We start from the raw sequence: 27,182 nt of genomic DNA, 5'->3' as shown, positions 1-27,182 counted from the left end.
GCCTTAAAACTTGAGACAAATTTAAGAGACTCGTACCCTTAGACCCCAATAAAGGCAACAAGAGAGAGGAGACGACTACAAGAAAAAAACAAAGAAACCCCAACTAGACAAATGCAAAGTTGGGACCCATCAAGTCAAAGTGAGTCAAAATCAAAGTCGTAGTTGGAAAAATCATAGCATTCCAACTACATGGAAATGTGTAAAGAAAGAGTGGACAGCAATAGCAAGGAACTTAACGACACCCAACAATGAATAGGTCAATCTCTTTGAACAAGTGAAAAAGTTGGCACAACCACACTTAGATGAGGAAGAGTGGAGATAGAATCTAAAGAGACAGTCAAAAGCCTACAAGTAAAATTCTAAATATTGGAATGTTGTTGATGGAAAAAGGAAAAGAATTGGTGATTGAAGGATTCGAGACAACAACACTTGGATAAAACATGTACAACAAAGAACTTGAAGGCAGCTAAAATCTATAAAACGTTGAAGCAAGACTAGTTAAGGATTCTCACTTGGTCAGGAGAGAGTAAAGCATTTAAGTGTTTGAATCAAAATCCATTAGTAAGCAAGTTCCAAGCATTGAGGTTGCAGCAAATGAAAACATGGTGACTACCCCACCAGGCCCAATATTGAAAGACAAAAGCCGCCCAGATTCACCGGCAAGAGGAAAGATACTATTACCATACAAAGCTCGACTTAGCTTCCAAAACTTTTTGCGATAGATTGAAAAAGGCTTTTTAAAGAGGAATTCAAGTTGCGCCAGGACAATAATGTAACGATAGCAAAGATTCAAAACACAAAGAAAGGGAGCACATGAATGTCAAAGCCCATAAGCGTAAGCTTAAGAACTCCTAGTCAAATTAGAAAAGAAACTATCTAACAACCTCAAGAAGACATGGTTCATTGAAAAAAGATGAATGTAATACCACCCTTTTCCTATGTTGAGCCTATAATCAGGCAATGCACATAGAGTAAGGACAAAATGTCCTCTTGTGGCAACGAAGATGAATCTGGAACCATACAAATCATGTCAAGAGATGTGATAGAGGATGATAAAGAAACTAAAGGCAAAAAAAACAGTGGAGGTCGCATCGAAAAATAATTATCCTAGAAAAATGTTTTGTGATATTTATGAAGTTATAGATCATTTGACCAAAAGTCCCATACGAGCTAAAGAGGAGCACACAAGTGCTCTTCACATAAGGAAAGCAATCCACACCATCTAGCACTCCATCAAAGCTGCAAAATGCTAATAGTAGATCTCCAAGCAGCAACCAAAATCAACAAGGGGAAGGTTAGAGTCGAATACAATATGTCTCTATAGGTCATCTCATTGTACTAATGGAGTCACTTTGCAAGAGATTTCTATAGAAACCAAAACACAACGAGATTACCATGGAAATGGTGTGGACCTAGAGACCATGAAGACACTAGTTGTCCACAACAAAAGCCCAATATCAACATGATTGATGTAAAAAGGCATAACAAAATATTTGTTGGTACTCTAGCCAAAGCAAACAAGGCAGTGTACTCAAACCCAAGTACAGAAAAGAAAGGTTTTATGAAGCAAGAGCCTAAGTGGAAAATGCTATGGCTAATGAACAATGCCACTAAAATCCAAATGCAAGCACAGTAACAAATCAATTGCAATTCGATACAAATATTATAAATCAAGTACTTTAAACTACCATACCAATTAAAGTAGTGGATTTATTACAAAGTATTCCAAAAATATGAAATGATATGTCCAACACTAGCAATACTAGTAGATAGATGGCACACTCGCAGAGTACTCAGCGAGTTGCAAAAACTCGCCGAGTTTTTGAGCTCTGCGAGTTTTTCTGACTTTAACTCGCAGCAAAAACTCGCCGAGTTTCTTTTAAAAACTCGGCTAGACTTAAAAAAAGAGGCCCAAACATGTGAAAAAATTATCATTTTTTGTTTTTTCAGGTCAATTTCATTCTTCTTTCTTATACTTTAAGTTATATTCCATATATACTGTCAGGATGTTTGAGAGTGGTTTCAGACCTCCAGGAGTTATAATGCAAAATCTAGTTTTTGGAGGATTCTTCAATTTTCCAGACTTAGTCAAATTTCAGGATCCTTCGGCGATGCCCCTTGAACCCAACCTGGGGGTGCTGCCCCCAAACCCCTGTCGAAAAATATAGGGGGAAACTGTGCTGATGGAAGTAGGGAAAATTTAACCTCCAAGTTTGATTAGGCTCCATATAACAACATAATTAGCATTGAAGAAATCCTGGTATTATACATTTTAGAGTTGAAAGTTTGAAACTATGAGTTTCAAATATGATGAAAGTTTGAAACTAGTTTTGGCTAGAGCTAGGAAGAAGAAGTTGTATTTACTTTTGGTTTTACAAAAACTATTTACTATTTTGCTTCCAGCCATCAGCATTTCTCATGAGGATGTGATTTTGTAAACACTTTACATTTAAATATATCTAGAATCAGCTTGTTTCTTTTGTGTTATCATTAATTGACTCATTAGATGCATCTTCTCATTAAATTTTGCAAAAAAGATGCATTTTTTATTAAAACTAAGCGTGTTTTTACGTTGCCGAGTTTTTCCGAGTTTTTCCAGAGTTTTCGCTGAGTTTTTTTCTCAGGGGCTTGGAATTTAGAATTTAGAGAAAAAGAAACCCAATAATCAAACCTCTATTATGAAGAGAACAAGCAATCAATCCTATGTTACTAATGATTAACATGGCAAAGAAACAATGGTGGTGCACACGGAGATCCTTGGAAAGACTCACAGATACAATTGTTAATTTTGGATTTAGTGACAATGTACTTCCCAATTATACTTAAAGAAGTCTAAGTAAGTGTTGTGACGTATTCACACGTTGCCCCATTGCAAATGGGGACCCCTGCTTTTTGCCTCCTGGGGTGTGTTTTCTAGGTCTTTTAGGGTTTTGTCTGTTAGCCTTTGCAAGATGAGTGTTGTCGAGGGGATTGTTGGATTGCAGGGTTTGCTTGAGCCAGGGTGAGTCCACAAGGCCCCAGAATTAGGGTTTCTTTGAGAGTCTTCCTTAGGGCCTGGTTTTGCTCTTGTTACTAATTGTGTCTTGCTTGGTGAGTGAGTATCATTCTTGAAGGTCCGAGCTAGGTCAAGTTGGTGAGTGATAAAGTCTGGAATGTCATCTTGATCTTTAAATGTCCTGAAATTTGGCTGTCTGGAATGTCCTGATTCTGAAATTTGACTAAGTTTGGAAAACTGAAGAATCCTCCAAAAACTAGATTTTGCAATATAACTGCTGGAGGTCCGAAACCACTCTCAAACATCCTGGAAGTATATATGGAATCTTTCTTCTTTCTTATACTTAAATGTTATATTCCATAAAATAATCCTGACGAAGAGGCTAAAATGTAAAAATTCGCTCCTAACCCTTCCAAACGGTCCAGAGCGAATTTCAATTTTCACTCCTAACCCTTCCAAAGGGTCCAGAGCGAAAATTACCAAAGACTCAAGATCTCACCTAAGTCAAAGAGTGGTCGAAAAAGTTTGCAAGGATATGGAAGGAAATGGATCTAGGATCGAGTCTAAGACAAAGTCAAGTGAGTTTGAAGGTGAATTGAGCCTAGAATAGAAACTTCGCTCCTGACCCTTCCAAAGGGTCCAAAGCGAAATTCTTGAAAACACTCATTTTCCCCTTTGCTAAAGTCAAGACCAAGATGGAGATGAAAGGAGAGTAGTCTATGTTTGCCTCCCAAAGAAAATTAGAGTTGAAAAAAGCAAGAATCAAGGTCAAATCATGATTTTCGCTCCTGACCCTTCCAAAGGGTCCAGAGCAAAAATCCTTGTAGCTCTTATTTCCTTCTTTGTTTTGGCTAGTTGTTGGCGTGATGTAGGATAAATTGGTATGTTCTTGCCTTGGGAGGGAGTTGGACACTATGAAAGATGAAGATTTTAGCCAAAAAGTGAATTTCGCTCCTGACCCTTCCAAAGGGTCCATAGCGAAATTCATCATAAACCTTTTTTGCTCCCTTGTTTTGGCTTGAAACCTTGCTCATTTGATGGAAAACGATATAGATTTGCCTCCAAGAGAAAATTGAAGTTTAAAAAATGAACAATCAAGCCCAAATGGTGAATTTCGCTCCTGACCCTTCCAAAGGGTCCAAAGCGAAATTCCTAAATCCACCTATTCCTCTCACATTTGTGCCAAGTCAAGCCTAGACAAAGATGATAGAAGCCCTTAAGATTGCCCTTGAATGGATTTTTGTCTCAAAAAATGATGATTTTGGGCTAGAGGAAGAATTTCGCTCCTGACCCTTCCAGAGGGTCCAGGGCGAAATCATTATAGGTCCTATCCCTGGCCATGATTTCTAGCAAAGTTCTCTTTTCTAGTCACTTTTAGGTCAAGCGAAATGTTGCAAGCATGGGAGAGGGATCCAAGGATAAGAGTCCAAGTAAACAAAGTGAAAAGAATGGAATTGAGTGAGGATAAACAAGCAAATCATGAAATTCGCTCCTGACCCTTCCAATTTATGCTGAGTCTAGTGTGGGTCAAGATTAGAGGTGTCCTTAGGCATGTCCTTGAATTGTCAAGAGTCATCAAATATGAAGAAATGAGCTCAACACAAGAAATTTGCTCCTAACCCTTCCAAAGGGTCCAAAGCGAATTTTCTCAAAAACCACCTTTTTTCCCAATTTTGTGCCAAGCCTAGTGCTGACTAAGGTGAGTTTTAATGGAAGAGGTCCTTAGAAATAACTTTGACTTATCAATGATTATCAAATGTGAAGGAATTGAGCCAAATGGTGAATTTCGCTCCTGACCCTTCCAAAGGGTCCAGAGCAAAATTCCTAAAATCACTCATCTTCCATGCAAATCAAGTCAAGCTTTTGGTTTTTATGGCTTAGGGAAGGATGGAGCAAAGTTTCCTTGACCTTGGAGGTGAGTTGAATGGTAGAATTTGTCCTAAAAAGTGATTTTCGCTCCTGACCCTTCCAAAGGGTCCAAAGCGAAAATCCTAAAAACTATCTTTTCTTCCAAAATTTGAGCAAAGTCAAACCTGGACAAGGGTGAGAGAAGTCATTTGGATTGCCTTCAAGTGGATTTTGGTCACCACGAATGCAAATTTTGAAGCCAAAATGAGAATTTCGCTCCTGACCCTTCCAAAGGGTCCAGAGCGAAATTCCTAGGATCACCTTTTTTTCCTTGCAAATCAAGTCAAGTTTTTGGTTTTTATGGCCTAGATAGGAGTGAGGCGATGTGTCCTTGGTCTTGGAGGTGGATTGGAGTTGAAAAGATGAGGAAATAAGCCTAAAATAAGATTTTCGCTCTTGACCCTTCCAAAGGGTCCAGAGCGAAAATCCTAAAAACCATCTTATCCTCCAAATTTTCTGCTAAGTCAGGCCTAGACTAGGGTGAGAGAAGCTATTTGGAATGCCTTGGAAAGATGTTTGACCTTCAAAAGTGTGAATTTTGAGCTAAAAGGTGAATTTCGCTCCTGACCCTTCCAAAGGGTCCTAAGGCGAAGTTGAGGTTAAATTGATGTTACTTTGCCCTACAAGATGAATTGAAGTGAAGAAAATGAAGAGTTGTGACCTAAAAGGTGAATTTCGCTCATGACCCTTCCAAAGGGTCCAGAGCGAAATTCCCAATTTCACTCAAATTGCTCATGATAAAGATCAAGGCGAAGAGTTGGTTGTGAGGTAATGTTGAAAAGAGGTCTAAATGAGCCAAGAATGCAAATTTCGCTCCTGACCCTTCCAGAGGGTCTAGGGCGAAATTCTTATGAAGCCTGTCCCTGGAAAGAATCTTGAGCAAACTTCATTTTGATGTCTTCTTGTTGATGATTTAAGGTATAAAATGCTATGTCGAAATGAATTTATTATGTGTCCTTAATCATCTTTTGGGTTTGTTTTGCAGAGGAAAGAAGACCATAACAAGGACGACCTTCTCCAGTCCAGCATCATCAAGGACGACCTTCTCCAGTCCAACATCAACAGGGACGACCTTTTCGGTCTAGCATCATCAAGGACGACATCTTCCAGTCCAAGGTACATCATCCATCCTGCACATCAAAGACAAAGGAAGATAAAACAAGGGTTCGTTGAAGAAAAAGATAGTTTCAAAAGAGTTAATTAAAGCTAGCTTCACAACATCATCAAATTGAACATTAGCCAAGTTCCGAGTGTCAGGCAAGGTGGCGTCCCAGTCATCACTCCTCCATGTTGGGTTGATCCACCTCAACGTGTCCAGGTTCAATGTACCTGACTCATCAAAGATGACACAAACTTCAAAGTACCTACCCCGACTATCCATTGGTCGAATATTCCAGAGAAGACATGTGTCCAAATAATGCAATTATTTCATTGGCCAAAATTGAGTTTGTTGTAACAAACCCTCATTAGGGTTTTCATTGTAAAATCTCGGCCATTGATCTCAAGTTGATCTAAGCCATTGAATTGTATTGAGGGCACTATATAAGCCCTGGCTCCTCATTTGTAAAGGCTAATAGTTAGTCAATGGTTAGCTAATAGAGAATAGTTAATAAATAGTTGATAGTCGGTGAATAAGTAGTAGAATAGCAAATAGAATAGCAATTAGAGTAGACTAGGAAGAGAAGACAAGACATTGTTGCCTCAATTGTAAAGACTTCTTTTTCATTGAAGATATGGTGAAATATGTCGTTTTGTTGCAATATGCATGGTCTCTTGTTGAATCTTCATTTTAGATGATAGATAATTAAATTGAATGAAAGAAGTTGTTGAATGCACCTGTGTGGAATCCGTCTAATCCATACCACTAACCTCTTACTGATTGTAAGTGTGCCCTGCGTGGTCAACTGGCATAAAATGAGATTTATCTCAAGTCGTCACACGTCTATTGTTCATGCATTAACTTGAATGATGATCAGTATCTGATGGTGTCCGATTTGAATATATTTGAAGCATCCCCCAGAAGATCGCACTGAGTTGGTGTCAGATTGTTCAACTTGATGGTGAGATCCAGCCCAGTAGGACTCCACCTAGTCGTTCATCCATCTTCTCGCATTCTAGGTAGTAGAGTAGACTTCCTGAACCCTGCATCTTTTGTCATTTGTTTGTCTTCCAGTTAGTTAATAGGACCTGTGATTCCAGCAAATCAGACGTTTCAAGTCATCAAGTGTAAGTCCCCTTGTGATTCCAGCAAAATCGCATCATACCACAAAGAGCTTATCCACACGTAGAGATCCTACATAACAGAACCTTGGGTTACTCTGACTGATCCTTCAGCAAGATCTTCAACAGTCAGGAACTTTGTTCAAGAGAGGATAAGGTACCTTTAGGTATTTTATTCTATGTTCGCATGTGCATAAAAAACACATCAACAGTAAGCTAGCCATCTAGCCTCCAACTCCTCAACTAGTGGGTCCAAACCAACAATAGATCAAGGTGCTTGGAGTTTTAATGGCCCAAAAGGTAACATTGGAACTCAAACTTTTCTATCAAATTTTGTGATCAATTCGTTATAGAAGAAAGCATACAATGAATTGTTGGGTTGGGTTGAGTTGATGTGTTTTTCGTTCACATGCGAACAGAGAATAAAATACCCAAAAGTATCTTATCCTCTCTTGAACAAAGTTACTCAAATGTTGAAGATTAGCTTAAGGATCACTTTAGATAACTCCAAGGTTCTCGTATGTCAGGTCACGACGTCTGGATAAAGCACAGTTGGTTGATGTGATTGTTGGTATCACAAGGGGACTTACGTTGAATTGTTAAATGCTTGAATTGTTGGAACTTGATCATCTGATGTTGCAAGCTTGTGATGCTTTTTGTCCTAAACTAGCTTGACTTTGAAAAAAGGGCAAAAGAAGAAGGGTTGAGAAACTATATCTTAATTCCTAGAATGTAAGAATACGGGTGAATGATTAGATGGAATCCTAATGGGCGAGGTCTCACCATCAACTTTAACAATTCGACACAAGCTCAGTGCAATCTTCTCAGGGATAACTCAAAGATATTCAAATCATTATCATTGCACATTGATCACCATTCAAATTAATGCATAAACAATGGGCGCATAACAATTGAAGTTAAGTTTGTTTCATTCCAGTTGACCACACAAGGCACACTTACAATCGGCAAGAGGCTCGTGGTATGGACTAAACAAATTCCACACAAATGCATTCAACAATTTCCTCCATTCACTCTAATCAACATGGAAGCAAATGAGAAGTAGAAATCATGAGACTTGTTGAAATAACAAATTTCACCACAACTTCAATGAAAAGTGTATCTCATTTACAAGTCATAACAACAATTCTTTCTTCTCCTAATCTACTCTAACTTCTATTCTATTCTTCTCCTATTCACTAATTGCCATGCTACTAACTATTAACCTTAACAAATGAAGAGCTTGAGCCTTTTATAATGCTCTCAATACAATTCAATGGCTCGGATCAATTTGAGATCAACAGTTGATATTTTACAATGAAAACCCTAATTAGGGTTTGTTACAACAAACTCAATTCTGGCCAATGAGATAATAACATCATTTGGACACATGTCCCCTTCGGAATATTCGACCAATGGATAACGGGGGTAGGTGCCTCGAAGTTTGTGTCGCCATGGACGTGTCAGGTATGTTGCATCTAGACATGTTCATGTGGATCTTCTTTGATTGGTAGAGTAATAATTGGGATGATGACTAGGACACCACTTCATCTTGCACTTGTAGACTTGATTCATCACTATGAAGGGATGTTGAGAAACTATATCTTGATATTCAACATTTCAAACTCACTCAAAGTAGTGGTGATGGGAAAAAATGAGGTAGCCAAGTCATTCCTCCATCCTCACCTACTTGCCTTTGGGTGATTGTATGACTTCTACTTCGTGCTCCTTTGATGCCTTCATGTCTCTATGGTGTGGTGAGAGTTGAGATTCCTTTTGGGCATTCTTGTGCTTGTAAATGAAGTTTTCCCCTTTGCATGGTGGTGTAGATCTTACAATCTTTCTCCTTTTGCTTTGCAATAACCTTCCTCTCTCATCTGCAAAACAAAACAAACATGATATCAAATACATAAAAAATAACCTTGATAGTACTTCTAACTTGATATATTCTTTGTTTTTATGTGTTTTGCAGGTTTGATAAGAGGATTTAGAGAAAATCCGCTCTCATGAAGGAGCACTTGAAGTTGTTTTTCGCTCCTAGAGAGGAGCACTTGAAGTTCGCTCCAACCCTGATGCTCATGATGAAGTTACCCTTAAACTTGTCTTTGAACTCGCTTTCATTCATTTCCCTTCATTCTATGGGTTCTAACATTGAGTCTTCCCACCATTTATTGATGCAAACATGATGAACTGTCCTTGGGGAAGGCCTCTAGAGGAAATTTGCTCCAAACGGTGTGCATATGAAGTTCACTCCAATCACCTGGCTCATGAAGCTCGCTCTCCTACCTCAGCAAATGAAGTTCACTCTCCTACCTCAATTAACGAAGTTCGCTCCAAGAGGGGAGCACATGAAGTAACCTTCTATCTTGCCTATTCATCTTCTTAACTCAAAATAACTCCTTCCAAGCATTAAATCGATTCAAAGCAATGTTCTCATAAACAATCTTGCAAATTCACTCTTGATCACTTGAACATGAAGTTCACTCTACTTGGCTTGAACATGAAGTTTACTCCCCTCTCTCAATTCATGAAGTTTGCTCTTGTATGCTTGAACATGAAGTTTGCTCTTATAGGCTTGAACATGAAGTTTACTCATGTAAGCTTGAACATGAAGTTCACTCCTTTACCCTTGAAGATGAAGTTCGCTCATGTAGGTTTGAACATGAAGTTCGCTCATGTAGGTTTGAACATGAAGTTTGCTCCTCTTGTGGTCTTGAACATGAAGTTTGCTTTCAACTCAAAATTGGATCGGCTCAAGGTAAATACTCTCACATCTTCTCTCGAGCATATGAAAGAAATTAGCTCCCACTTAGGAATACATGAAGTAAAATTCGCTCCACCACCTTTGCATATGAAGTTCGCTCTCCTACCTCAAGACATGACATTCGCTCTCCTACCTCAAGACATGACGTTCACTCTCCTACCTCAAGACATGACGTTCGCTCTCCTACCTCAAGAAATGAAGTTCGCTCTCCTATGCTTGTACACGAAGTGAATTTCAAACTAAAACAAACTTTCCTTCGATCACTTCATTGTTTCATCAATTCAATCCTCAGGATTTTAAGATCTTCATCTACAAAAACATGTCAAACTTTCCCTATGAAGGTCTAAAATGAAAATTCGCTCCTATTAAAGAGCACATGAAGTAAATTTTGTTCCAAAGGAGGAGCACTTGAGGTGATCTCAAATCAAAATAATGCTCAATATCTTCATTCAAACGTTCCAATTCACATTCAAACAAGGCTTTTAAGGGGAATTCACTCCAAGAGTGAGTGTCATGAAGTTCGCTCTTGAGGCTGAGCTAAAGAAGGGAATTTCAAATTAGAACTCTAATTCACCCTAGCTCACTTCCATTCACTCTCTCAACTCTAATTCGTGATACCATGCTCACTATGAAGTGCTACAAAGAATTTCACTCCACAAGAGGAGCACTTGAAGCATCCCTGACTAGCAATCTCTCATTCATTCTTCGTTTGAACTCATGATGGGCTTTACTCCTCATGTGATCTAGACGTGACTGGAGGCTAACAAACTCACTCATTTCACACCTTACACAAGACTACCCACCTGACTCTTGGCTTCTTGACCACCTATACCCTTCTAATGCAAAGGCTAATAGCTAAGGACTCTAACACTATCCTAGAAAGCAAGCAAATAAGTGGGTGTCCCCATTCGTGATGGGGCGATGTGTGAATACCTCACAACATTGGCTAGTAGTAGCCAAAGTAGACCACAATTGGAAGAAAAAAAACACTCAATTGAAAATGAGGGTCAAATTTATATATATTTGATTTAAAGAACAAAGGGATTCCTCAAAATCAAACTCTAAAGACGAATGATCAGCGAAATAAGAACAAGTTCCGATGGAGTGAAACAACGAAGGACTTTTGGAATTGCAATAATGTTTGGAAGATGAAACAAATTCTCTATACAACATATTTAACTAACAAAATGAGGACTATGAGGTATTTTCGTTCAAATATAATTTTATTGAGGCTATGGAGATTTGCACTTTGAAGAGGAGGGCAATTTATATGTGTCAAACATAGTACAAGATTTGCATGAGATGACAATTTTGATTCTCGCAAAGGCACCCAACTTAACCAAAGTTTGAAAAATTAATGAAGGTATGTCTCGAAGTAATAATATTAAAATATTTGATTTAAGTGTAAAAATACTTGTCATCAAGCCAAATCAACTTCAGAAGAAGATTGCAAAAATGGGAAAACTATTGTATATGGTAGGACAAAAAAATGTTGCAATCAAAGTAGAAAACGAGTGGGCACCACATGAGAAAAATAAGACAATACTAGTAAAAGTTCAAAGTGAGGAAGACTTAAATCCATTTTACGATATTGTACGATCCCCCAATTCAATGATTAAAAACAAAATTTTAAAATGAAAATATATATATTCCAAACTCCTTAAACCATATGACCGGAAGGGGAAAAAAAAAAATTAAATATCTTAAAATTTCAAATCATACAATACAACAAGCCACATAAGACTCCATTGTAAAATGTCCAAATGACAAGTAAATAATTCTCTACCATACAACATGCCATTTTTTGCTTGTTGAACAACCTCGGCATTTTGTTGTATCTACCATACAACTGCATCTCATAGCTACACAACATCACCTTATTGTTGTACCAACCTCTACCACATGGTTAGTAAGAAAACTCCCTCCAAACATCCAATTTGTTTTTTCCACCATATAGTTTATCCAACACCCTTTTAGCAGTTCAAACTCCACCATACAAAGTTTAGTATGCCAATGATTCCCTTTTACGGCCCTTGCAAACTAATCTTGCTGATATCATCAATGGGATTTCAACTATATTTGACTAGATTGCAAAACAGGGAAAAAAATTCATAAAATATATTGATATTTTAAAGGAAAACAAATAAATACCAAAAGGTGTTCTGCATTATTTGAAACAACTGGTACTGATGATGTATGGGATTCATGTTGGCAAATTTCATAAACAATCTCATGATATTTTTTCTGCAGATCACTTGGAGTAAGTCCCTCAGCTGACATTTCTGCCGTCAAATACGGCTTCAACTTCTCTGCACATCGTTTAACAACATTTATAGCCAGCATATGTGCAGCTGGTGAAACTTCCTGCGAAATGCAATAAAAATAAAGTATTATACTACAACAAACTGAAACCAGTATTCAGAAAAGAAAAAAGAAATTAAAAAAAGCAGCCCAAATTGAATATTTAAAAACAAAATAAGTGTTACATCCAAGACAATAACCTATGATTAGTAAGAAAAGCATATGTTTTAACACATACCCGCTCATTTTTCCTCAAACTAGTCAATAAAACAGATAATAGTTGCTGGGAAATATCTTCACTCTCATCGAGAACCAATACCATAATTGTCTGCATCGAGGCTACTACATTTTCTGAATGATTCTTGCTGCAACCATTTCAGTTCAAGTAATCAGTCAAGAGAACACAATTTCCACTGAATTAGAAAAAGCAACCTTAATAAGATATAAATCAAAAAATCCAAATATGCATCTTTAGAAATTTATCCAAATAGTTTTGTTTCACTTAATTTGCTGCATAACACAATGTAGATGGAACAAAGATTATGATGCCACAAGAAAACATACACTACAAACTATAATGGCTGTAAGCTATTCTATGAAAGAGATATAACATAAATGGAGCAAAGTAAATTATTTTAAATATCAGCTTGAATGTTATGCATCACTTGCATTATTAATAAAATTCAGAAAAATACAAAAATAGAAGATTAAAGGATAACAATGATGCACGTAATTTGTCTACATAAGCAACAGATACCAACTAGGTTTGTCCATGACAGTCACTGGTCTATTTACCCAAATAAAATACAAATAGCCTGCATTAATGCATAAGCAGTATCAGCAAACAAATATCCAACATTGGCCAGTACCATCAAGCCAGGTCTATGAAGATGGCAAAATCAAAAAGAAAACAAGATGATGTTTAGGATATAAATAAATCATGTCAGACCTAAATTTGTAACATAATACAAGAAAATGATTTGGCAAGGTGTTCAAAAGTTAAAACATTAAGAGATATTAACTCTTTCACCTCTTGTTCTCTAACAGTTAGCTTCTCATATCTTTGACATGTATACCTAACAAAAAGAACTAATGATTCCCAAGCTTGTACACAATTTTTTAAGCAGACCAAAAATTTGTCCTCTTTTTTAAAGAAAAGAAGAAGCTTATATACAGCTTATCAGCTGTAAGATATATAGACAGCAGTACATTGACACATCATCAAATACATTCTTAGGCAGTTTTCTCATCCCCAAAAGGAAATGGACTCTTCGCCATCACTTCCTAAAAGAGCTTGCTTTAAAGATAAGTATTCATCAACAAAAGAACCCGCAAAGTCCAATCAATCTTCTTCCTTTTTTTCTGAAAAATATTTACAATTCATATTTTGCCCCTTCTAACTAATCAGTAACAAATGGGTATTCTTCATCAACTAGTTCCACAAAGAGTTAAGCTCCCTTATCTAACAATGGGAATCCAAATAAAGTATTGTGGTTATCAATGGCGCACTGGAAATTTTATTAATGAATGTTATGTCCTAGAATAATATAAGGCTCATATCCTTCTTATTAAGCGGTCAGCAGATTTCATTACTTTGAGATTCACAAATTCAGGAAACCAATCCCAAAAAATTTGATTTGTAGCTAATACTCATCATTGATGACTAGTGTGTCAACAATTAGAAAAATTTGTTCACTTACTGTCAAATCGAGAATAGATTGCTAATGCCTTAATTCTTGACAATGGCAACCAAACGAATTTGTTTTGATAAAAGTTGGTAGATGATCTTCTGTTGCCAGACAAAAATGCATTTCCACCTGCATTGGAGTGGCATTTTACCATAGACCCACGGATTTGTTGATTTCAAACAGACTTTTTAATTCTTATAAAAAATTTAATGACATTTTCTAAAATGAAATATCCAGTTGGAGAGCAAGTTGAGGGAATTTCATTTAAAGGTCAAACTGAAGAAATCAGTGAGCAAGAAGGTGGAGAGAATTCAGGAGAACGCTTGAAAGACAGTAACATAATCCACCTTTAAGAATGTCTACAAGAGAACGTAATCAACCTGACAGGTATAACCCACTTGGCTTTCCTTGCACTTTTGCTTTGTCTTCAACTGATGAACCTAGGACTGTTACCAAACCTCTTACATCAAAGGTAATAAAGTCTTTGAAAAAGGCTCTAGGAGAAGAAATAGTAGACTTATATAAAAACAAGATTCAGGAATGGGAAAAACTGCCTTAAGAGAGGAAGCCCATTAGTTGCAAATGAGTATTCAAAAATAAATACACCACAAAAAGAAAGATAGAAGTACAAAGCAAGTTTGGTGGCTAAAGGATATTTCCAAGTCAAGTGAATTGACTTACTTTCTCCTATTGTTAAATTCAGTTTTATTAGATGTATTTTATATACTGCTTCTACATTTGAATTTGGAAGCGGAGCAAATGAATATTAAAATGTTACTTTTACAAGGCAATCTAGAAGAGGAAATACAACCTGCAAAATTTGTTATTAATGGAAAAGAAATTTCAGTTTGTAAAATGAAGATATATCTTTATGGCCTAAAACAGTCACCAAGAATGCGATAAAACTTTGATGCCTGTGTGCTTACATTTGGATTTATTCAAAGTAAAGCTTTTCAATTGTATCTATTATAAGCAAGTTGATGATCACTTTGTTATTTTTGTTCTTTATGTTGACAATATTGGTTCATTGAAAACAATAAGGACATGATTAAAGAACTGAAAACCAAACTTTCTATGCAATCCAATATGAAGGATTTAGGGGCTACAAAATTTATTTGGGCATAGAAACAAGAATGGACAAGATAAACAAGAAGCTTTGGTTAAGTCAAAGAAAGTACATTGATTCTATTTAGCATAAGATTCAGTACACTAATTTGTTAGCCTATTAATATTCCATTTCAAACAATGTCCTAAATCACAAGATGTTACTGAATACATGTGTAATGTTCAATGTGCAATTGCAATAGAAGCACAAGATGCAATATTGCCTAAGCAATGAGAGTTTTAAGCAAGTTTCAACTATTATCACCTTGGCAGGTCTTCAGATGTCTTCATGGGACTTCAGATTTCTCTATTTGTTACAGCAGGCAACCTGATATGGACAAAAAGGTGGATACACGGGGATTTGTTGACATAGACTTGGTAGCAGATGTGGTTAGCAGGAGATCTAATAGTATCAATGTTTTTTTCTCTATTTGCTGGAGCTACTAGTTGGATGAGTATAAGACAAGTAGTTGTTGCTCGGTCAACTACAGAAGTAGAGTATATGGCAACAATACATGTTTACAAACAAGCAATTCGGTTTTAAAGGTTACATTCTGATATTGATTTTTTACACAAGACTGTCAAGTTGATCAAAGTAGACTCTGTTTGGCTAAGTATCCTACTTTCCATGCTAGGACAAAGCACATAGATGTTCAAAATTATTTTGTCTGTGACATGGTTGAGGATAGGAGAGAGTTGATGGAAAAAGTTGATGCATTGAAGAATGTTCCAGATTTTCCAACTAGGCATGTGTGCATGAATAAGTTTTCATGGTGTAAAATAGCTATGGGGATTTGTCCCTCTAATGGGTAACTTGTTTTTTGCTAAGTTGCCAAATCGGGTATGGGAATGGGTACAATACTCCAAGATGGCAATTTTTTTCGGGGGGTTGGGTATGTTCATACAAAAATAGAACTAATTATATATATATACCTAAAAATAGAAATATGTTTACAATGTCATATATCAATACATATGCTAAACAAAACCATTAAAAATTTAAATCACATAAAAGTATTTAGTATTGATATTAGTATCATTATTATTTATAAAAGTATATCTATTATATTCATACAATTAAATTTTAATAATGTAATTTAATAGATTAATAATATAAATATTAATAAAAGTGTAATTATGTCTTTGGACATGTAGTGTTGCGGTTAAAACACTTGTTCAAACCCCTACTGGGCCATTGTGCTCGCAAGCCTTGTGTCTTCGCTGGGTCGTTTTGCTCGCGGGTTTGAACAAGTGAAGTGTGGGGATGAGGTTCCCCCGAGTGTGGCCTCACCAGTTCATAGCTCCAGGTCAAAAGTGATTCACGTGGAGCCAGAGGGCGTGTCATGCCAGCGTCACCGGTCCCGTTAAAATGTTTACCAGGCATTATTTTAAAAAAAATAAATAAATAAATAAGTGTAATTATGATTAATAAATTAATAGTATTAAAAATGAATATAATAATAACATTTACAGTTAGTATTTAAAATTTTAATCACATATTACTAGCATAGGTATTTTTCGAGGAATATAGGTGTAAAATATGCCGAAAGATATTATATTTGTTCATTATTCCACTTTAAAAAATTATTATGTCATTATAATGAAATTAATATTAAATCTTCTTTTTTAATATATTAAAAGCCCAGAAGTCTGAACTTATATTAATTTAAATAGTTAATTACAAGTTATTGACAGACAAAGAGGACCAATAAGCCAAAAGAATGGAGGGGAAAAGTCTCAACCCTCAAACCAAGAACCCAGATAAGACAACCAAGTACACAAAGAAGCAAAATTTACAAAAGAAGCAGACCTGAACCAATGAGAAACCAACCATCTTCGAGACAAAAATAAACCCAGAAGCCCAAAAACATAAATATTAAATTATTATTATATTATGATATTGTAATTAATATCAAATTATTATTAAGATATAATTATATTATTATGTTTTAATATATTCTTGTTGCTATATTTTTACATTTCCATTAAACTCTTTACAAAAGCAATAAAAACTTTTAGTACCAAGTTATTATTATTATATTATATATTTTCATATTTTAATTGAATTCTTGACCAAAGCAAAAAATCTATTAAGACTATATTATTATTATTATTATTATTATTATTATCTACGTTACCCTGATTTTTTGAGACGGGGACGACAGGGGATGGGGGAAATCTATTAGGACTGCATTATCATTATTATTATTATTATTATTATTATCTATGTTACCCCAAGTTTCCGAGACGGGGATAGGGGAAATCTATTAAAACTACATTATTATTATTATTATCTAGGTTACCCCGAGTTTCCGGGATGGGGACGGCAGGGGTGTTGCAAGGTGTGCTCCCTTGGTCTCCTTGTGTTGTGCAGCACAGCACTCGAGTTTGTGACATGGCTTAACCGCCTCTTGTGGATTCTATAAGTCTAGTGGTTGTATCAGGCATTAAGAGGTAGATCTTTTGGAGGAACAGCAACCGCACTTGTAACTAGTGGTATCAGAGCTTGGTCACAGGTTCAAACCCCTTGCTTGGGCGAGGGGGATTGTTGCAAGGCGTGCGCCATTGGTCTCTTTGTGTTGTGCAGCACAAGGCTCGGGTTTGTGACATGGTTTAACCGCCTCCTATGGATTCTATAAGTCTAAAGGTTGTAGTGGGCATTAAGAGGTCGATCTTTTGGTGCAACAGCAACTGCACTTGTAACTAGGGGACAAGGATAGCAATTTCCAGGACGGTGATTTTTTTTGCCTATTTTGGGAACAGCTTGGGGACGGCTATATAAAAATAGGGAAATTTAAAATATTCATATGAAAACATGGATAAAGCATGCACATATACATTATAAAACCTTACGTATAAGAACTAAAAAAGTTCTTATGTCAAATTTGTATTAAATTGAGTCAATGTCAAATTGCTTATAGAATTAATTGTTAAAATTCACTGTCAATATGCAGAATTTATGGGGATGTCCCCTAGGAGTAAATTGAGTCAACATCAAATTGCTTATAGAATTCATTGTAGAATTCATTGTTAAAATTCACTGTCAATATGCAGAATTTGTTGTTTGTAACTAGGATAATGTATGGGTTCAGATTGCCTTAAGGCAAAATCCGAACCCACTTAGGACTAGGCCCTATTCTAAAGGGTAACGTGCCCCAAGGTTAAGCCCAGCCCTATCCTAAAACCCCACACCACAATAACAAACATTGGCGCCAAAATGAAAGAAGCCGACTTGCAAAATAAAAGTTAAAGATGCATATAAATAAAAGACACTTTGCAAATCAATTTCACTCATCTTCTTTTCAGCGAATTAGCTCTGCCTGAAAAGTGCGAACTTATTCTTGGAGGGTGCAAAGTTGACCAGACTTATGCGAATTAGTTCTAGAGGGCAAAGACAATTTTGGTGCAGAGATTAGAAGTGCAGATCTGTCATTCAAGAAGGATTCAGATATGTCAAGGAAGCTAAGTATTGTACTTGTGCTATCAAGAGAATATATAATCTGACCTGAGGGTCTTTAATGCTGGATTTTTCCTCCTTGGAGGTTTTCCCAGGGTATTTGTGTTTGTCTCTTGTTTATTTCCTTCATTTCTGATTTTACTGAATTATGATTTCCTAAAATGCTACAAATCTGATTACAATCTAGGGCTTAATTAAAAGATATAAATCTGATTAACAATCCTAGGGTATAAAATTACATGGTATCAGAGCCAAGATATCACTAACTTCTGATTTTAGTAAATCATTTGTTGCATATAGCTGCTGGTTGTTTTCAGATTAAAATATCAGGTTTGAAGGCTGAAGATAGACTTGAGGGAGCCATTGATTTTGCTGCTTGGAAGGTCTGTATTCTATTGATCCTTGAAGAGAATGATCTGCTGAAATTTGTTGAAGAAGAAAGGCTGTCTCCTCCAGAAGATGCTGAAGAGCTGAAACAGTTCAAGAAAGATTCCCTCAAGGCTAGGAGGATCATAATTGAGTCCGTCAAGAATCATCTTGTCACTGTCATATCAAAGTTTGTGTCTGCCAGGGAAATGATCAAACACTTGGAAGGGATGTATGAAGTCAACAACCTCAGCAGGGCACTTGCTCTAAGACAGCAGCTTCTTCACATGAAAATGAAAGAAGAAGACTCAATCATAGCCTACTTCATGAAGATCAATGAACTAAAGGACAAGCTAAGCACTCTTGATTGCCAAATCTTGGATAAAGATCTTGTTATGATTGCTTTAAATGGTCTACCTGATGAATGGAAGAGCTGATCATCCCAACTTTGACCATCTTCAATCTGATTGCATCGAAGAGGAATCTCGAATTGAGGTAAGAGGAAAACTCAAGAACTCTCACAAAGATAATAATGTTCTCTTAGCTAAATCTAGGAAAGGTGGACATTGGAAGAAAGAAAAGAGAAGCAAAGATTTGAGATCCTCCTCCTATGATCCAAGGAAGAAGTCGAGATTCCTCTCACATTCATTGCTTCAGATGTGATAAGTATGGTCACTATGCCAGAGATTGTCAGAATGATCCAAACGAAAGGGAAGTCAACTTAAATGAAGTTGCCGAACAAAGTGAAGATTATCTTCTTATCTCTACTCTATCCAACAATGTTCCTACGGATAGCAATACGTGGATACTTGACAGTGGTGCCTCCAGACACATCTCAGGTTTTCGTGAGCATCTCTCAGATCTGATTGAAAAGGACACCAACCTTCATGTAGTAATCGGTGATGATGCTCGATACTCGGTAAAAGGTTCCGGTACTACCTCTTTAAAACTAGATTCTGGTATTTCCTTACAACTCTGTGATATTCTCTTTGTACTCGATATTAAAAGAAATCTTATTTCCATTTCTACCTTAGAAGATAAGGGTTTGCAAATAGCATTTTCTGAAGGGAAAGTACTCGCTTGGCCTAAGAAATCTAATTTCAAATCTGCTCGTATTATTGGAAATAGATGTGATAGTGTATATAAGCTTGCAACTAATCCAATTCAAGCTCTCATTCATGAGACCCCTGAATCATGCGAGCTATGGCATATAAGACTGGGACATCTACACTTTCAAGCTCTTCCCACTCTCGGTAAAATGGTTAAAGGTATGCCTAAACTCAGTTTATCTCATGATGATGCTTGTAAAGGTTGTGCAATGGGTAAGAATGTAAAGAATCATTTTCATAAAAGCGATAGTAGGGCTAAAGAAAGGTTAAAACTTATTCATTCAGATTTATGTGGCCCTATGTCTGTACTATGTCCTAGCGGTTTCCTATATTATGTTATCTTCATAGATGATTTCTCTAGGAAAACATGGATCTATTTTCTTAAATCTAAAGAGTCCGAAGAAGTCCTAAACAGATTTAAAGAATTCAAAGCCTTAGTTGAAAATACTACAGGAAATCGAATTAAATGTTTGAGGTCTGACAATGGAGGTGAATACACCTCAGGTAGTTTCTATGACTTTCGTGTTAAAGCAGGAATTAAGAGGGAGTTTTGCGTTCCCTACAATCCTCAGCAAAATGGAGTTGCTCAAAAAAAGAACAAGACCATTGTTGAAGCTGCAAGAGCCATGATCCATAATCAAGACCTGCAACCTTTTCTATGGGCGGAAGCATCCAAAACAACAATTTATATTCAAAATAGATGTCCTCATCGCGCCCTAAAGAATGTGACTCCTGAAGAAGCCTTTACAAGAATCACACCTGACATCAGTCACCTAAGGATATTCAGGAGCCCGATGTATGTTCATGTGCTTAAAGAAAAACGAACCAAGTTAGATCCATCTGGAAAGAAAGGCATCTTAGTGGGATACAGCGAATCTTCCAAAGCCTTCAGGATCTACATTCCAGGTCAAAGGTATGTTGAGGTAAGTAGAGATGTAACTTTTGAAGAAGATATTGCTTTCAAAAGATCTAAAGGTTCATTATCCAGCAATAATGATATGGTGATTTAAAATCAAGATTCAATAGTTGATGCTAACCTTGAGATACAGGAGGAGTCTACTGACCTTCCAGATCAGGAAGTTCAGAATGACCCATCAGAGCCTATGCACTCTACCGATATACCTCAGGATATTGTGGTCTGCAAGAAGAGACCACTTTGGGTTAGAAACACGATTCAAGATGCTAAAGGATTTGCTGCTCCCAGAGGAACCTTTAGAGATAGCAAGAGATTCCAAAATCACGCCAACTACATTTCTGTGATGTGCAATATCATTGAGTCTGAACCTCACAATGTCGAAGAAGCTATGTCCCATCATGCTTGGAAATTAGCCATGGATGAAGAGTATGGGTCTATCATCAAGAATAATGTCAGGGACATTGTACCCAGACCCAAAGGTAAGTCTGTTGTCTCCTCTAAATGGTTGTTTAAAATTAAACATAATGCTGATGGTAGTATTGAAAAATATAAAGCTAGGTTTGTAGCTCGTGGTTTCTCTCAAAAGGAAGGAATAGATTATGAAGAAACTTTTGCCCCTGTTGCTAGATATACCTCTATTAGATCTATAATAGCTATTGTTGCAGCCAAAGGTTGGGAGCTGCATAAAATGGACATTAAAACAGCCTTCCTCAATGGTGTCATTGATGAGGAAGTCTATATTGAGCAACCAAAAGGTTATGTAATCCATAAAAGAGATTCTCATGTTTGCAGGTTAAAGAAAGCTTTATATGGGCTCAAACAGGCTCCTCGTGCTTGGTATGAAAGAATTGATAAGTACTTACTAAGCTTAGGATTTTGCAAGAATGATGTTGATGCTAACATTTACTTGAAAGTTTATAATGATGAGATGCTTATTTTAGTTTTGTATGTGGATGATTTATTTCTCACTGGTGAAAGTAAATTAATCATAAGATGTAAGAAGGAATTAGCCTCAGAATTTGAAATGAAGGATTTAGGTCTGATGCATTACTTCCTAGGGTTAGAAGTATGGCAAAGATCCAATGAAATTTTTCTAAGTCAAGGAAAATATACTATTGATATTTTGAAAAGATTTAGAATGATAGATTGTAAACCTATGCATACTCCTATGGAATCTAACTTAAAGAAGTTAAGTGTTTCTGCAGCTAACTCTGATTTTGCAGATCCATCTGAGTAAAAGCAGTTGATTGGTTCCCTGATGTACCTAGTCAATACTAGGCCAGATATCTGTTATGCTGTGAATGCTCTCAGCCAGTTCGTGAGCTTACCTAAACTTGTTCACCTAGTTGTTGCCAAGCACATTCTAAGATACCTGTGTGGCACGATTGGTTATGGGCTGAAGTATTCACTTAATACCTCAATCCTCTTGGAAGGCTAATCAAATTCAGATTGGGCAGGAAGTGTCAAGGACAGGAAAAGTACTTCAGGTATCTACTTCAACTTGGGCTCTGCAGTGATCTCTTGGGCATGTAGAAAGCAATCTTCGGTAGCACTAAGCACTGCAGAAGCTGAGTACATTGCCGCATCTGTTGCATCCAGAGAAGCAATGTGGCTTCGCAAGCTCCTTGTTGGATTATTTGGTCAAGCTAGTGGTTCTACCACCATTCATTGTGATAATCAAAGCTGTATAAAGATGTCAATAAATCCCGTATTCCATGATCGGTCCAAACATGTGGAAACACACTATCATTTCATTCGGGACATGGTGCAAAGAGGCGCCATTCATCTAAAGTACATTGGCACAGATGAACAGATTGCGGACATCCTTACCAAACCTTTATCCAAAGTGAAGTTCGAATACTTCAGAGACAAACTTGGTGTTGTGGAAAACAGAACCCTGATTGAGAGGGAGCTTCAATCTCAGTGACTCTATCTGCAGCACTTTGAATCATTCTTTGGTTGTGTGCAAGAATGAATTATGTCCAATCTATGCTTGTGTGCTAGATGGATAATTGTAATTATGTAAAGTCCCACTTGTATATTACACTTTCTATGCTTGTGTGCTAGAACCATCCTATGCTTGTGTGCTAGGTGGAAGATGTAATTCTATGCTTGTGTGCTAGATCCATTCTATGCTTGTGTGCTAGATGGAACTCTAAAGGTTCAGATTATGTATTCTCTTCTTCCCTAGTTAAGAGGGAGTGTTGTTTGTAACTAGGATAATGTATGGGTTCGAATTGTCTTAAGGCAGCATCCCAACCCACTTAGGACTGGGCCCTATCCTAAAGGGTAACGTGCCCCAAGGTTAAGCCCAGCCCTATCCTAAAACCCCACGCCACAATAACAAACATTGGCGCCAAAATGAAAGAGGCCGACTTGCAAAATAAAAGTTAAAGATGCATATAAATAAAAGACACTTTGCAAATCAATTTCACTCATCTTCTTTTCAGCGAATTAGCTCTGCCTGAAAAGTGCGAACTTACTCTTGGAGGGTGCAAAGTTGACCAGACTTATGCGAATTAGTTCTAGAGGACAAAGACAATTTTGGTGCAGAGATTAGAAGTGCAGATCTGTCATTCAAGAAGGATTCAGATTTGTCAAGGAAGCTAAGTATTGTACTTGTGCTATCAAGAGAATATATAAGCTAAGATGGTATTTGTGTTTGTCTCTTGTTTATTTCCTTCATTTCTGATTTTACTGAATTATGATTTACTAAAATGCTACAAATCTGATTACAATCTAGGGCATAATTAAAGGATATAAATTTGATTAACAATCCTAGGGTATAAAATTACCGAATTTATGTGGACGTGCCCTAGGAGTCCCCTGTCCCCAAGACAGAGACACCTGAAAAAAAAAACCGGGGACGTGTCCTCGGGTAAAGTAGATTATTATTAAATTATCCTATAATTATATTTTTATTTTATATTTGTCCTTATCCTTAGAAAAAACCTCATCATTAATATTATTATTTAAAATCTATTATTATACTACTATTTTATTATATTATATTTAAAACAATGTAGAAATATATTTTGTTTTTATATATATTAATTAAGAATATTAACGTATTGATCTTGTAATATAATTAAAAGAAAATTAATAATAAAATGATTTTTTGTTTTTCATGCATTTAAGTGTCACAAACATGTCAAATTAAATGCTTCTAGTTTCTATTGCCAAACGTTTTTGTATCCATATGTGAGTTAAAATTTTAATCATACTATTATTATATTTTAAATTTTAAATTTATAGTATTCACATTGTATAAATAATAAAATTTATATAAGACAATGAAACATTATATATAGAAATTATTAGTTAATAATAATTATTAATTATTATTAAATGTAAGTTACGAAACATTTAAATTTTTAATAAACAGATAATAATATTAAATTTTAAAAAAGTAGAATACATTAGGTCTACATTTAAGTTCTATGGGTTTTCTTTTTTTAATAATAATGTAAGTTTCGAAGTTTTTATTTTTCATAGTTTTGTTTTTAATGTTTTTACAGGTTGAAGGCTGAAGAAAAGAAAAAATGGGCGAACTAGGGTTTCATTTTTCGCAGGTTGAAATGAAACAAAAAAGCCATTAAAACAAATAAAAACGATGATAAAGGCACCTAGAAATGCCACACATAGGTTAATGGTGTTCATCGATTTGAATTTTGATTAGACACATTCCCTACAACTTTTCACAAAATTTGGCATTGTTTTCTACAACCCTCTGGCGACATAAAATAAATGATGAAAACTTTGAACATCGATGGAGCATTTTTTATTCTTTAGATTTTTTTGCTTTTTAAAAGTCAAATGTCTCCAAAATTGGTCCAGAATCATCATTTCATCCATGGAAACATGCGGAAATGATCTATTGTTTGTGGAAACATCTTGGTGTCAAAAAACCAAACCTTGCAACCTTGCTTGCACCCACAATAGAGTTGTTTCTGATTCTGATTCTGGTATGTTTTGTACCTGAGATCAACAAAAAAACCTATGATTTGGCCATGTAGGTCTTTTGTTTAATTTTGACCACTTAATAATGTATACAACAGGTAGGGAATGATGGCAAAGGTGTGTTGTACACCATCGCTGTAATGTTGTTGTAGGTTGTAGTCCATCTAGGGTGAGACAATACACTTGGTTAAGTCACTTCTCTCCTAGGTAACATTGTGTGTAAAAATAGGATTACAAATGTATTGGGGGTCTCACATGAAGGCAAGCAAGAAGCAAAAGTTCATAAAAGATGAAAGGTTATCCAGTGCACTTGGATTGAAAGGGACAAAGGAAAACTATATGGACACAACAAAAACTTGTTCTATCAGTAATTTGATCTCTAATTAGCGTGGATAATCAACTAGAATATTCAACCCTTATATACATTGATTGATAAAATCAGAAATTGTTGTTCAATGCACAGAATTATGAAAAATTGTTGTTCTAGCAGATAATCACAAGATAATACAAAAGACCATACCCAATATCGTCTACATGAAACAATAAACAGAAAACATAGGATCCCAAAAAAATATAAGCAAAGAAGTGAAGTAGTACATATTAAGTTTTAACCATATATATATATATGGTAGAAATGTCCTTTCTCCAATGTCTCACAGAAGAACAAGAAAGTTCTCACCTGGCAGTTGCAAAGAAATGTCGAAACATTTCAAGAATGAGATCATCACATTCAAGGTCCAGCATCACAACACATGATCTGACTTTTGCAACAGTTTCTAGAATTGTGACCCTCCGTGCAAATGAAGGACTTTTAATCTCATCTAGACCTTGAAAACTTCCAACAATAAGCTGAAATATCTCCTGGGGAAAGATTGAAATGGTATTAAAAAACATCTGACTCAACTAAAAAATCCAAAAATAAGCATTCTATTATAAATATTACACCATACATTACAGACATAAAATGAACAGTTACAGGACTGCAGTCTGCATGGACAGAAATGTACCCTCATTGTGTCATCACTGTATGGAGCTTCAGGTGCTGTTATTCTTGTAATTTCACTAATACAAGTAATAACCACAAGCCTCACATCTTTGTCTTGGTGTCTCAGAAGCTCTGGTTTTACCAAAGAAGTAACTGATGGAGCAACAGCAAGTTGCATTGTCTCAGAAGGTGACTGTTCAACCATAGATAAGCAATTCTCCACTTCCTGACATTTAACAGAACCAAAAAACATTATCCAAAAATATATCATTTTTAATTCAAATGAAGAAAAGTATCCTTTACAACATGCACCCGTAGACAAAAATGTACAACAATTTAACAACATAAAATATGATTGCCTAACACATTAGGTAATTATCATATTGCATTTGCTAAGAGATTTGCCTCCACACCATCTTTGATTATTGCAAATGATTAGAGATTGTAGCTTTGCTTGTACCAGAACTTCAATCACTTCTTTGTGATTTTTTTAAATTTCTTACTCTATGTATTTTACAGAAATAGTCAAACTAGAAGCACTGCAATGCTTTTATATTTGGCAATTCATAAATAGTTGTAAATTAAAAACCAAAATAAATACTTGATTTCCCCTTTTAAGTTTCTTCACTGCCAAATGAGATTCACCAATCTTGGATGTTAAGAGAGATTCTACAAAGAGAGTTTTTCTTCTTCCTTGCACCACCATGCTTGGCCCCACCAACCCTCTGCACCCCAATGAGAATTACTAGATTGTGTGCCAGTCCCTTCTGATGATAGAAGCTGGCACCAAGGACTCCTCCCTTCCAAGACTTAACATACACTTTTAATAGAATTTGTATCCTATCCTCCCTATCTTCATCAAAACTTGCTCTTTGTGGATTTTGTCCCCCACCCCACATCTATTATTTCAGCATTCGATAAGGGTCGTACTTCAGCATTCCATTAGGGTTGTACAGAAAAGAAGATGAGTGCAACTGACCAGACTGTACAGCAGATGCAAAATGATGAGGGCTGCATACGGCAGCAAAGGATGATCATATTGCAGCAATTGAGTGGAATATAGTACTAGTTGTAAGGTGGAGATGCAACAACTCGGCAGCAGGATGTACAACAGCAGACTTTATGACAAGAGCAACAGAAACTGGTGAGGCAAAATCAAGAGACTGTAGAGGATGATTGTACTGTAGGAAAGGGTCAACAGCATGACCAGCGAGAGGCCCTACTATGGAGACCATTAATCATACAACAAACAAAGATAGTAAGAGTTGTACAGAGACAAAGTGTTGAATGATAAATAAGGATCATACGATGTTGCTTATTTCCTACTTAAGAGTGTCATACTCGTTTGTCTTTGATTCAATTCTACTTTCTTTTGAACACACGCTAATGCTGTTTTTCCCTTTATTTATACA

General features: G+C 36.2%; 1 protein-coding gene across 3 annotated transcripts in view; it reads right to left on the bottom strand.

The window, feature by feature from the left end:
- Positions 1-27,182, bottom strand: part of LOC131076121 (sister chromatid cohesion protein PDS5 homolog D) — an 83,316-nt gene that overhangs the window by 41,756 nt on the left and 14,378 nt on the right. For all 3 annotated transcript variants that reach the window (XM_058013176.2, XM_058013175.2, XM_058013174.2), the window contains exons 2-5: positions 25,793-25,996; positions 25,465-25,646; positions 12,424-12,550; positions 12,036-12,248 (exon numbers count right to left, since the gene is read on the bottom strand). In XM_058013176.2, coding sequence (XP_057869159.2) covers positions 12,036-12,248; positions 12,424-12,550; positions 25,465-25,646; positions 25,793-25,996 — 726 coding nt within the window. The remainder of the gene's footprint in view (positions 1-12,035; positions 12,249-12,423; positions 12,551-25,464; positions 25,647-25,792; positions 25,997-27,182) is intronic.

Source organism: Cryptomeria japonica, chromosome 10 (genome assembly GCF_030272615.1).
Source record: "Cryptomeria japonica chromosome 10, Sugi_1.0, whole genome shotgun sequence".
In the NCBI taxonomy this organism is placed as follows: Eukaryota; Viridiplantae; Streptophyta; class Pinopsida; order Cupressales; family Cupressaceae; genus Cryptomeria; species Cryptomeria japonica.
This window is presented reverse-complemented; position numbering and strand designations above follow the sequence as displayed.